This window comes from Anastrepha ludens, chromosome 6 (genome assembly GCF_028408465.1).
Source record: "Anastrepha ludens isolate Willacy chromosome 6, idAnaLude1.1, whole genome shotgun sequence".
NCBI lineage: Eukaryota > Metazoa > Arthropoda > Insecta > Diptera > Tephritidae > Anastrepha > Anastrepha ludens.
In genome coordinates this window covers 41,680,174-41,693,277 of record NC_071502.1, presented here as the reverse complement: position 1 = coordinate 41,693,277, position 13,104 = coordinate 41,680,174, and the positions used below count along the sequence as shown (strand labels likewise).

At 35.9% G+C, this 13,104-nt stretch overlaps 2 protein-coding genes across 4 annotated transcripts; both read left to right on the top strand.

Annotated features, from left to right (window-relative positions):
• Positions 1–3: 3 nt before the first annotated feature.
• On the top strand, positions 4–2,904 carry LOC128867408 (protein arginine N-methyltransferase 5-like). 2 transcript variants are annotated; one of them, XM_054108590.1, is made up of 6 exons: positions 4–102; positions 715–944; positions 1,006–1,171; positions 1,239–1,401; positions 1,457–2,004; positions 2,071–2,904. In XM_054108590.1, the coding sequence occupies exons 2-6, from the start codon at positions 748–750 to the stop codon at positions 2,224–2,226; spliced, it is 1,230 nt and encodes a 409-aa protein (XP_053964565.1). In that variant the 5' UTR covers positions 4–102; positions 715–747; the 3' UTR covers positions 2,227–2,904. The 2 variants fall into 2 exon arrangements, with proteins under 2 accessions (XP_053964565.1, XP_053964564.1); XM_054108589.1 differs by lacking the exon at positions 4–102 and adding an exon at positions 152–296.
• Positions 2,905–7,595: 4,691 nt separating this feature from the next.
• LOC128866983 (protein arginine N-methyltransferase 5-like) lies at positions 7,596–10,495 on the top strand. Of its 2 annotated transcripts, none has more exons than XM_054108064.1 (6): positions 7,596–7,694; positions 8,307–8,536; positions 8,598–8,763; positions 8,830–8,992; positions 9,048–9,595; positions 9,662–10,495. In XM_054108064.1, exons 2-6 carry the CDS (start codon positions 8,340–8,342, stop codon positions 9,815–9,817), a joined length of 1,230 nt encoding a protein of 409 aa, XP_053964039.1. In that variant the 5' UTR covers positions 7,596–7,694; positions 8,307–8,339; the 3' UTR covers positions 9,818–10,495. The 2 variants fall into 2 exon arrangements, with proteins under 2 accessions (XP_053964039.1, XP_053964038.1); XM_054108063.1 differs by lacking the exon at positions 7,596–7,694 and adding an exon at positions 7,744–7,888.
• The last annotated feature ends 2,609 nt before the right edge of the window (positions 10,496–13,104 follow it).

Below are 13,104 nucleotides of genomic sequence, written 5' to 3'. Positions count from 1 at the left end.
CTTATACAATTTTTGACAATTTGCAAATACGTTTGTTTGCATTTTTGAACGCGTATAATACTAAAATGGAAATTTTGCTGAATCTAACACTAGACGAAATTTGTGAGCAAAGAAAAGATAAATTTTCTTTAAATTTAAGAAAAAGAAGGCTATTGAAGTCAGAGAAAAATGTTTAGTACAAATGCTTGTCTTTAAAAAGAAAAATACCTAAAAACAAATCGTTTCTTAAAACAATAAAGTCGTTTCCCGAGGACCTTTTCTATTCCCATTTCCGAATGAATTGGGCCACTTTTAAAGTAAGGTTTTATAAGTTTTATGAAAATTAATAATTTATAGGGCTGAGCTTTCCTTTTCTACCACGATATATTTGGTTATAATGTCTAAGTGCGTGGACCGAATTTAAAAATTATAACACGCAAATGTAGTCACTATATCAGCCTTTTGATTTATATTCTTTTTATAAATTAAAATTAAGAATTACAAGCAATATTTAACGTTAAAAATGCATCTTTTTTTTTATAAGCTTGAAAAAATGCCCCATTACAGAGGCTTATTTCACTTAAATACAAACACAGAAAAGTAACAAAATCACTTATAAAGATTCTTTATTACATTAAGATTCGATTTAAAGCTATTTTTACTAAATAATAGTCCAAATTCTATTAAAATTCTATTATTACAAATGTTCTTCTAACCGTTTGTAATGCCGTGCAGAATAAATTTGAGGAGCGAACTGTCAAACGAACGATGAGAGAGAGAAGAACAAAGGGAAATAAGAAAAACCCAGTGCTACCAAAAGCTTGGCAGGAGATTTTATCTTATTTTATGCGTGCACGCATAAATATAATTATCTCTTCGGATGTGCATGACGGCAGCCTGAAACTCTATGCCGAATATATGATGCGTTTCCAGGATATTAACAGTGACATGCACGAACTGTTGGCGTAAGTCTTTGAGTAGGCCATATTTAAATAATTTATGTAAGCAGCTTATATTTATTTACAGTTTCGAAGATGTGTTGGAAGAGCCGCTGCAACCATTGTACGATAACTTGGATTGTTACACTTATGAGGTCTTCGAAAAGGATCCTGCCAAATATAAGCTTTATCAAGAGGCCATTGAACAAGCACTTTTGGACCGTGTTGCTGAAAAAGACAAGGAAAAGAAATTGGTATTTTTTATTTATTTCTGTCATCAAATCAAAAGCGTTGACTTATAATAAACGTTATCACCTACAGACCGTTATAATGGTGTTAGGGGCAGGTCGAGGTCCACTTGTACGTTCAGCGCTAAATGCCGCAGAAAACACCGGGCGTAAAGTGCGCGTCTACATTATCGAGAAAAATCCCAACGCTATACGCACACTGAATGCTATTGCTAAAAAATTGTGGTACAAGAAAGGTACACCATTATTAATATTATATAAATTTAAATTACATCCTTTAATCATCGACAGATGTGCATATATTCTCTAAGGATATGCGCGAATTCTCACCACCTGAACCAGCCGATATTCTAGTCTCTGAGCTATTGGGCTCATTTGGTGATAATGAACTTTCACCAGAATGCTTGGATTGTGCACAAAAACTACTAAAATCCGATGGCATAAGCATTCCCTGCAAGTCTACCTCCTATATCAATCCAATAATGTCTTCCAAGCTGCTTAATGGTGTGCGTCAAGTGCTGCGTCACGAGACATTTGGTCGGCAAAAGCAGGCCACTTATCATACACATGCAGAGAGTGGCTTTGTTGTGCTACTCAAAAATATATACAATATTGGCTTGCCACAATCTTTGTTCGAATTTGTACATCCTAACCCTCAAAGTCCAATTGATAATAGTCGCTATAAAACATTGCGCTTCGAAGTGGAATTGGATTGTGTGCTTACGGGTATAGCGGGCTACTTTGATACGGTGCTTTATAAGGATATTAAGCTGAGCATTAACCCACAAACGCACACGCCAGGCATGTTCTCTTGGTTTCCGATGTACTTTCCGTTCACGGTAATATTTTTTTGAAATCTTTATACATTTGAGTGTTGTCAAATTAAGTATCATATAATTTTACAGGAACCAATGGACGTAAAAAAAGGTCAAACTATTGAAATTCACTTTTGGCGTTGCGTTACAAAACAAAAAATTTGGTATGAATGGTGTTTGGCTGCGCCACTCCGCACCCATATACACAATCATGGTGGACGCTCGTGTCCCATCTACTGTACATAAGCATAAAGACGTACGTTGCATACGTTTATAAATATTCTATACAAAAATTAGAAATATAAAATTCGTTCACCGAAAAACTTGACAAATTTAAAATGATTAATAATTTGCTAAATTCTGTTAAGGGATTAATAAATAAGTGTCTATTATTTCGCTATGACTTTAATAATTGAATCAGAAACACTTTGTAACCGATTTCTTTAAGAATCCGAAATGTATGTATGTTGTATTATAAACCAAATATTTTTATATGATATTAAAAACATTGAATAGGAAATGGCTAATTTTTTCTTAATAGCATAAAAGTTACTCTACAAATTTGGCTGTTTATAGTGCAAAAATAAGCTTTTATTTACAGATATTTATATATATTTTCGTTTTTGAATTAATTTATGTACTTTATTTTTTGCATTGTTTTGACTATAACTTTTTTTAGAAAGCACAAACTTTAGTTCATGCAGCATATTTTATTAAACATTTTTACCCCGTTTTTCTATTGCATTATGAATAAAGCCAAGATTTTTTCAGAGCTATTAATGGAATAAAAAGTTATTAAAAACATCATTCGACAATATCATATGCTAGAAATGTGAAATAATAAGACACAAACATTGTAAAACAAATGCTTAATTTCCTCATTTAAATTTAATAAAAATAAAATCACACTTAATGCAAAAATAATAGCAGTGTGTTATCCATTTCATTACGCATCACGAGGAGTAATCAGTTTGAGGACCGTCACACAAGGCGAATTCTCCGAAAGTTTTGCTGTTACGATACTCGATATTAATATAATATATAGGACTATGAATAAGTTCGTGCGGTTTTTTTTCGAAATTTGAAACTTTATTGACGTAAAATGGTTACAAATTTAATATTCAAAATATTGTCCATCGCTTACTACTACTTTTTCCCATCTTTCTGGCAATTCACGGATTCCCTTTGTGAAAAATTCGGTCGGTTTTGCCGCAATCCACGAATCGATCCATTTTTTGACTTCATCGTAATTACGGAAGTGCTGGTCAGCCAGGCCATGTTGCATCGATCGGAAGAGATAGTAATAGGATGGCGCAAGGTCTGGACTATACGGCGGTGGGGTAGGACATCCCATTTGAGCGTTTCTAAGTATGTTTTGACCGCTTGTGCAACATGTGGCCGAGCATTGTCATGTTGCAAAAAAACTTTGTCGTGTCTATCGGCGTATTGCGGCCGTTTTTCTAGCAGTGCTCGGCTCAAACGCATCAATTGTCGTCGGTAGACATCCCCCGTAATCGTTTCATTCGGTTTCAGTAGCTCATAATACACAACACCCAGCTGGTCCCACCAGATACACAGCATAACCTTCAGGCCATGAATATTCTGCGCCGACGTCGATGTTGAAGCATGGCCAGGGTATTCATACGTTGCCCGACGTTTTGGATTGTCGTAATGGACCCACTTTTCACCGCCAGTCACAATTCGATGCAAAAAACCCTTTCTTTTGTGCCGTTGAAGCAGTTGTTCGCATGCCATAAAACGGCGTTCAACGTCTCTTGGCTTCAATTCATACGGCACCCAATGGCCTACCTTTCGGATCATTCCCATGGCTTTTAAACGTTTGGAAATGGTTGATTGATCAACTCCCAAAGTTTTTGCAACCTCTTCTTGCGTTTGAGCCGGATCTTGATCGAGCAATTCCTCCAATTCGGTATCCATGAACTTTGGCGGCGCACCCTCGCGTTCTTCGTCTTCCAAGCCAAAATCACCACTTTTAAAGCGTGCAAACCACTTCTGGCACGTTCGCTCAGATAGAGCATGCTCACCATAAACTTCCACCAAGATACGATGACTTTCGGCTGCTTTTTTCTTCATATTAAAATAATGAAGAAGAATTCCCCGCAAAAACACATTATTTGGCACGAAATTCGACATTTTCAAGTGTGGTAAAAATATTGTTGTTTACGCTTCAAATAAAAAACTTATACTGACGTTTGTGCCCATGATGCAAAGAATAATGAGATGGCGCCCATCGTGGTCCCGTTACTTTGCGCTCAGTGAATTTGACAACTAGGTACGTGATTTTAGCTCCAGTATGGCCAGATTACCATTTTCGTAACTTGATTTAGCATTTTTTTTTGTTATTTTTATTATTTTTTGTCTCGGAGGTTTAGCTCTTTCTTCATGACATTTTTCTAGCTGTTCTAATTAAAATGTCATGTTTATAATTTTGTAAAATATACATTTTTTAATAATTATTTAAATAATTCACTCAGTTTTATTTAGCTTTACTTTTTTTTTTACATCTGGTGGCATTGCCCGCGATTGCCGGTGTTGTGGGTGTTCTTCTGCTTTCGGCAGTCAAATCTCTCTCTCGCTACTGCAGAGTTGCCTAGCTTTGGATATAAAAACGCACTAAATGCCCATTTAAAGAAAATAAAACACGAAATTTTTATTGTGTTAAGTAAGAACTTTGTATGCGTGACAAATTGTCTGTAGAATGTGCGTTTTTTTTAAATAAATGTGTTATGCTTATGTACAATTTAATTTATGAGTTTTTTTTGTTAAGCGAAATTCTTTTGTTAAGGAAACGACTTTTTTGCTATATTTGAAGTTATGTAACTAGATAAGGTACTCTTTTTGTAAAAATGTCATTATGGTTTCTTTAGTATTTTCTGGTATTTTGTTGGTTATTTTTACTATGAATACACCTCTTGATGCTCTATGTCTCACTAAGGATTGATGACCGGAAGAAACGATTACACCTCTATGGTTTCAATTCGCATTCAATAAATTCAAAGGCTTTTTAAAATGTGTAAAAAGGTTTTCAATCTTAAGAAGAGTTGAGAGAGGGGCATTTAATATTTTTGCATAGCCTTAAATGGAGCCAAAAATTAAATTTGCACTTTCAAATTATCAAATTTTATAAGAGTAAAAAACTTTTCATTAGCACTAAAATCTTTTCAGAGTGGCCTTTTTTAAACTTCTTTTGTATAATAATACAGTTTTTTTTCAACTTAAGTCTCGGTAGCCTTAAATTAAAAACAAAAAGAAACAAACACCAAACTTAAAAATTGTCGCATTTTCGGTATAAAAAATTTATTGAGAAGAGCAAATGGTTGGCAATACTGCACAACTCTGCAAACGTGACGTCACGTACGCTCTGATGGGCGCAATCTTCTTTCTATCATTCTTGGTTTGTGCCTTACGACAGTAGCTCTCCAATGAATGTTTGGAAATGTGGATCGATGGAATAATAATCAAGTTACGCCATCTGTTGTAAAACCGCACGAACTTATTCATAGTCCTATAAGTACACTTGTGCTCACATAATTAAATAACTTTGTCTATGCAGTATTTTTCATGCAAAATTTGTTTCGCATTTTTTTGTAAAGATTTAGTTGATTGTAGAAAAAAAGTTATAAAAAAAAGTTCCAAACTTTAACTTTTTTGCGAAATTTTAAAAATTTCAAAGAATTGTCCTCAAAAATGTCAACTTTTTAATCAGAATTTGCAGATAGCAACTTTTTATGTACGAGCATGAAGTGTTGTAGAATTAGTTTGATCGCTCTTCTACAAATCTCTTGGATTCATTGATGAATCTTAAGAGATCCGGAAGAGGGAGAGTATGAACTTTATCCATACTCAGTACATCGCAGCCCAATATTCTAAGTCTGATTCTGGAAAACGCCGGACAGCTACAGAGAAAATGCTCTGCAGTGTCATCTTCCTCAAGACAGGATAGGCATATCGGGCTGTTGACGACCCCCATGGCAGCCATATGCTGACCACAGGCGTTGTGCCATGTGATTACACCCACCAGTACTCTCAGGTCCTTTCTGCTGAGTTTTAGGAGAAAGGTCGCTATTTTCCTGGTTGGTTCTTTCACAAAGCAGTTGGCTACTCTGCACGAGTTCAACCCAGAGCAACGGCCTCGATGGGTAGACGACGTCATGAAGTCGTCAATCCATAGTTGAATCGATGCGGAATTGACACCTAGAAAGGGTTCAGGGCCTAGTGGCATACTTGAAGAGCCTTCATTAGCCAGTTTATCAGCTAACTCGTTCCCTGTAATACCACAATGACCAGGCACCCAAATAAGACTAACTTTGTTGTGTTTTGCAACACTGTTCAGTTTTGTCTTACATGCACCGACTAACTTCGAAGAGCACCGTGGGCTAGCAAGGGCTTTCACTATCACTACAAATTCCAATACTACTACTCTGCCACTTTTTCTCAATTAGCCAGTATGCCACATTCAAGATGGCAAAGACTTTCGTAAGGAATAACGTGTGCATCTGTCCTGTGGCATAGGAGTACTTAGTGTCTTCGTCTAACTACCATCCATGTCCGCTACCATCACTGGTTTTGGATCCGTCGGTGTAGAAAGTGTGCTAATATCCCGTTAATAGGTTCTCTGAACTTAACCATTGATCTCTGTCTGGGATCAAAACATCGTACTTTCAACCGAAGCTAACGAAAGGCACCCGATTTTCCACTGGCATCGAGAACTCGAGAACAGTGTCCCGCTCCGACAACTGGTGGTATATCTGACAGGGGCCAGTGCTTTCTTCATTTCCCCATACTCCGTTTAACTTGAGCCTTCACGCCGCCCTCATCGTTTCCTTTCGAATTTGAGGACCTAGAGGTTTCAAGTTCAGAATGGCATTAAGAGCACCACCAGATGCCAGATGTAGTACTCATAGCACTTGTGATACCCAAGCACACACTTCTCTGTAGCCTGTTTAAGGGTTTTACTCTGGAATTAACCATTGTAGCCTTCCACCATACTACAGAGGCATATGTAATATTTGGTCTAATCAGGGTGATGTACAACCAGAGTACTATCGCCGGTCTTAGACCCCATGTCTTGCCAAAAGATCTCATACACCACCAGAAAACTTTTAGTGTGCGAGAGACCTTCTGCTCGATGTGCTTCTTCTAGGTAAGCTTACTATCTAGGATTACTCCTAAGTATTTAACCTCAGAAGACAGTTTCAGTGTTACCCCTTTCAAAGTGGGTAGTAAAAGGCCTTCCATATTGCGTCCCCTACTAGTGAAAAGCATTAAGGTACTTTTTATAGGACTCACCGAAAGACCATGCAATTCGCATCAACGCTCAATCTTATTTAGAGCTACCTGCATTTTATTACAAATAGCTTCAAGTGATCGTCCTGAGATTAATACGCCCACATCTTCTGCGAAGGCTTGGAGTTGTTTACTTAAATATTAAAATACTCGCCATTAAACAAAAAATGTCATCATTTCATGACGAGTACACGCGACATAAACACTTGCAAAAGCATAGTTAAACCAAGGCTGTGTTCGTAAATGCAACATGACTTGCAGCATAAGCATCAGTGGCAACACTGCAAGTTTGACATTTGATACTTCTTATACAATTTTTGACAATTTGCAAATACGTTTGTTTGCATTTTTGAACGCGTATAATACTAAAATGGAAATTTTGCTGAATCTAACACTAGACGAAATTTGTGAGCAAAGAAAAGATAAATTTTCTTTAAATTTAAGAAAAAGAAGGCTATTGAAGTCAGAGAAAAATGTTTAGTACAAATGCTTGTCTTTAAAAAGAAAAATACCTAAAAACAAATCGTTTCTTAAAACAATAAAGTCGTTTCCCGAGGACCTTTTCTATTCCCATTTCCGAATGAATTGGGCCACTTTTAAAGTAAGGTTTTATAAGTTTTATGAAAATTAATAATTTATAGGGCTGAGCTTTCCTTTTCTACCACGATATATTTGGTTATAATGTCTAAGTGCGTGGACCGAATTTAAAAATTATAACACGCAAATGTAGTCACTATATCAGCCTTTTGATTTATATTCTTTTTATAAATTAAAATTAAGAATTACAAGCAATATTTAACGTTAAAAATGCATCTTTTTTTTTATAAGCTTGAAAAAATGCCCCATTACAGAGGCTTATTTCACTTAAATACAAACACAGAAAAGTAACAAAATCACTTATAAAGATTCTTTATTACATTAAGATTCGATTTAAAGCTATTTTTACTAAATAATAGTCCAAATTCTATTAAAATTCTATTATTACAAATGTTCTTCTAACCGTTTGTAATGCCGTGCAGAATAAATTTGAGGAGCGAACTGTCAAACGAACGATGAGAGAGAGAAGAACAAAGGGAAATAAGAAAAACCCAGTGCTACCAAAAGCTTGGCAGGAGATTTTATCTTATTTTATGCGTGCACGCATAAATATAATTATCTCTTCGGATGTGCATGACGGCAGCCTGAAACTCTATGCCGAATATATGATGCGTTTCCAGGATATTAACAGTGACATGCACGAACTGTTGGCGTAAGTCTTTGAGTAGGCCATATTTAAATAATTTATGTAAGCAGCTTATATTTATTTACAGTTTCGAAGATGTGTTGGAAGAGCCGCTGCAACCATTGTACGATAACTTGGATTGTTACACTTATGAGGTCTTCGAAAAGGATCCTGCCAAATATAAGCTTTATCAAGAGGCCATTGAACAAGCACTTTTGGACCGTGTTGCTGAAAAAGACAAGGAAAAGAAATTGGTATTTTTTATTTATTTCTGTCATCAAATAAAAGCGTTGACTTATAATAAACGTTATCACCTACAGACCGTTATAATGGTGTTAGGGGCAGGTCGAGGTCCACTTGTACGTTCAGCGCTAAATGCCGCAGAAAACACCGGGCGTAAAGTGCGCGTCTACATTATCGAGAAAAATCCCAACGCTATACGCACACTGAATGCTATTGCTAAAAAATTGTGGTACAAGAAAGGTACACCATTATTAATATTATATAAATTTAAATTACATTCTTTAATCATCGACAGATGTGCATATATTCTCTAAGGATATGCGCGAATTCTCACCACCTGAACCAGCCGATATTCTAGTCTCTGAGCTATTGGGCTCATTTGGTGATAATGAACTTTCACCAGAATGCTTGGATTGTGCACAAAAACTACTAAAATCCGATGGCATAAGCATTCCCTGCAAGTCTACCTCCTATATCAATCCAATAATGTCTTCCAAGCTGCTTAATGGTGTGCGTCAAGTGCTGCGTCACGAGACATTTGGTCGGCAAAAGCAGGCCACTTATCATACACATGCAGAGAGTGGCTTTGTTGTGCTACTCAAAAATATATACAATATTGGCTTGCCACAATCTTTGTTCGAATTTGTACATCCTAACCCTCAAAGTCCAATTGATAATAGTCGCTATAAAACATTGCGCTTCGAAGTGGAATTGGATTGTGTGCTTACGGGTATAGCGGGCTACTTTGATACGGTGCTTTATAAGGATATTAAGCTGAGCATTAACCCACAAACGCACACGCCAGGCATGTTCTCTTGGTTTCCGATGTACTTTCCGTTCACGGTAATATTTTTTTGAAATCTTTATACATTTGAGTGTTGTCAAATTAAGTATCATATAATTTTACAGGAACCAATGGACGTAAAAAAAGGTCAAACTATTGAAATTCACTTTTGGCGTTGCGTTACAAAACAAAAAATTTGGTATGAATGGTGTTTGGCTGCGCCACTCCGCACCCATATACACAATCATGGTGGACGCTCGTGTCCCATCTACTGTACATAAGCATAAAGACGTACGTTGCATACGTTTATAAATATTCTATACAAAAATTAGAAATATAAAATTCGTTCACCGAAAAACTTGACAAATTTAAAATGATTAATAATTTGCTAAATTCTGTTAAGGGATTAATAAATAAGTGTCTATTATTTCGCTATGACTTTAATAATTGAATCAGAAACACTTTGTAACCGATTTCTTTAAGAATCCGAAATGTATGTATGTTGTATTATAAACCAAATATTTTTATATGATATTAAAAACATTGAATAGGAAATGGCTAATTTTTTCTTAATAGCATAAAAGTTACTCTACAAATTTGGCTGTTTATAGTGCAAAAATAAGCTTTTATTTACAGATATTTATATATATTTTCGTTTTTGAATTAATTTATGTACTTTATTTTTTGCATTGTTTTGACTATAACTTTTTTTAGAAAGCACAAACTTTAGTTCATGCAGCATATTTTATTAAACATTTTTACCCCGTTTTTCTATTGCATTATGAATAAAGCCAAGATTTTTTCAGAGCTATTAATGGAATAAAAAGTTATTAAAAACATCATTCGACAATATCATATGCTAGAAATGTGAAATAATAAGACACAAACATTGTAAAACAAATGCTTAATTTCCTCATTTAAATTTAATAAAAATAAAATCACACTTAATGCAAAAATAATAGCAGTGTGTTATCCATTTCATTACGCATCACGAGGAGTAATCAGTTTGAGGACCGTCACACAAGGCGAATTCTCCGAAAGTTTTGCTGTTACGATACTCGATATTAATATAATATATAGGACTATGAATAAGTTCGTGCGGTTTTTTTTCGAAATTTGAAACTTTATTGACGTAAAATGGTTACAAATTTAATATTCAAAATATTGTCCATCGCTTACTACTACTTTTTCCCATCTTTCTGGCAATTCACGGATTCCCTTTGTGAAAAATTCGGTCGGTTTTGCCGCAATCCACGAATCGATCCATTTTTTGACTTCATCGTAATTACGGAAGTGCTGGTCAGCCAGGCCATGTTGCATCGATCGGAAGAGATAGTAATAGGATGGCGCAAGGTCTGGACTATACGGCGGGTGGGGTAGGACATCCCATTTGAGCGTTTCTAAGTATGTTTTGACCGCTTGTGCAACATGTGGCCGAGCATTGTCATGTTGCAAAATAACTTTGTCGTGTCTATCGGCGTATTGCGGCCGTTTTTCTAGCAGTGCTCGGCTCAAACGCATCAATTGTCGTCGGTAGACATCCCCCGTAATCGTTTCATTCGGTTTCAGTAGCTCATAATACACAACACCCAGCTGGTCCCACCAGATACACAGCATAACCTTCAGGCCATGAATATTCTGCGCCGACGTCGATGTTGAAGCATGGCCAGGGTATTCATACGTTGCCCGACGTTTTGGATTGTCGTAATGGACCCACTTTTCACCGCCAGTCACAATTCGATGCAAAAAACCCTTTCTTTTGTGCCGTTGAAGCAGTTGTTCGCATGCCATAAAACGGCGTTCAACGTCTCTTGGCTTCAATTCATACGGCTCCCAATGGCCTACCTTTCGGATCATTCCCATGGCTTTTAAACGTTTGGAAATGGTTGATTGATCAACTCCCAAAGTTTTTGCAACCTCTTCTTGCGTTTGAGCCGGATCTTGATCGAGCAATTCCTCCAATTCGGTATCCATGAACTTTGGCGGCGCACCCTCGCGTTCTTCGTCTTCCAAGCCAAAATCACCACTTTTAAAGCGTGCAAACCACTTCTGGCACGTTCGCTCAGATAGAGCATGCTCACCATAAACTTCCACCAAGATACGATGACTTTCGGCTGCTTTTTTCTTCATATTAAAATAATGAAGAAGAATTCCCCGCAAAAACACATTATTTGGCACGAAATTCGACATTTTCAAGTGTGGTAAAAATATTGTTGTTTACGCTTCAAATAAAAAACTTATACTGACGTTTGTGCCCATGATGCAAAGAATAATGAGATGGCGCCCATCGTGGTCCCGTTACTTTGCGCTCAGTGAATTTGACAACTAGTTACGTGATTTTAGCTCCAGTATGGCCAGATTACCATTTTCGTAACTTGATTTAGCATTTTTTTTTGTTATTTTTATTATTTTTTGTCTCGGAGGTTTAGCTCTTTCTTCATGACATTTTTCTAGCTGTTCTAATTAAAATGTCATGTTTATAATTTTGTAAAATATACATTTTTTAATAATTATTTAAATAATTCACTCAGTTTTATTTAGCTTTACTTTTTTTTTTACATCTGGTGGCATTGCCCGCGATTGCCGGTGTTGTGGGTGTTCTTCTGCTTTCGGCAGTCAAATCTCTCTCTCGCTACTGCAGAGTTGCCTAGCTTTGGATATAAAAACGCACTAAATGCCCATTTAAAGAAAATAAAACACGAAATTTTTATTGTGTTAAGTAAGAACTTTGTATGCGTGACAAATTGTCTGTAGAATGTGCGTTTTTTTTAAATAAATGTGTTATGCTTATGTACAATTTAATTTATGAGTTTTTTTTGTTAAGCGAAATTCTTTTGTTAAGGAAACGACTTTTTTGCTATATTTGAAGTTATGTAACTAGATAAGGTACTCTTTTTGTAAAAATGTCAGTATGGTTTCTTTAGTATTTTCTGGTATTTTGTTGGTTATTTTTACTATGAATACACCTCTTGATGCTCTATGTCTCACTAAGGATTGATGACCGGAAGAAACGATTACACCTCTATGGTTTCAATTCGCATTCAATAAATTCAAAGGCTTTTTAAAATGTGTAAAAAGGTTTTCAATCTTAAGAAGAGTTGAGAGAGGGGCATTTAATATTTTTGCATAGCCTTAAATGGAGCCAAAAATTAAATTTGCACTTTCAAATTATCAAATTTTATAAGAGTAAAAAACTTTTCATTAGCACTAAAATCTTTTCAGAGTGGCCTTTTTTAAACTTCTTTTGTATAATAATACAGTTTTTTTTCAACTTAAGTCTCGGTAGCCTTAAATTAAAAACAAAAAGAAACAAACACCAAACTTAAAAATTGTCGCATTTTCGGTATAAAAAATTTATTGAGAAGAGCAAATGGTTGGCAATACTGCACAACTCTGCAAACGTGACGTCACGTACGCTCTGATGGGCGCAATCTTCTTTCTATCATTCTTGGTTTGTGCCTTACGACAGTAGCTCTCCAATGAATGTTTGGAAATGTGGATCGATGGAATAATAATCAAGTTACGCCATCTGTTGTAAAATCGCACGAACTTATTCATAGTCCTATAA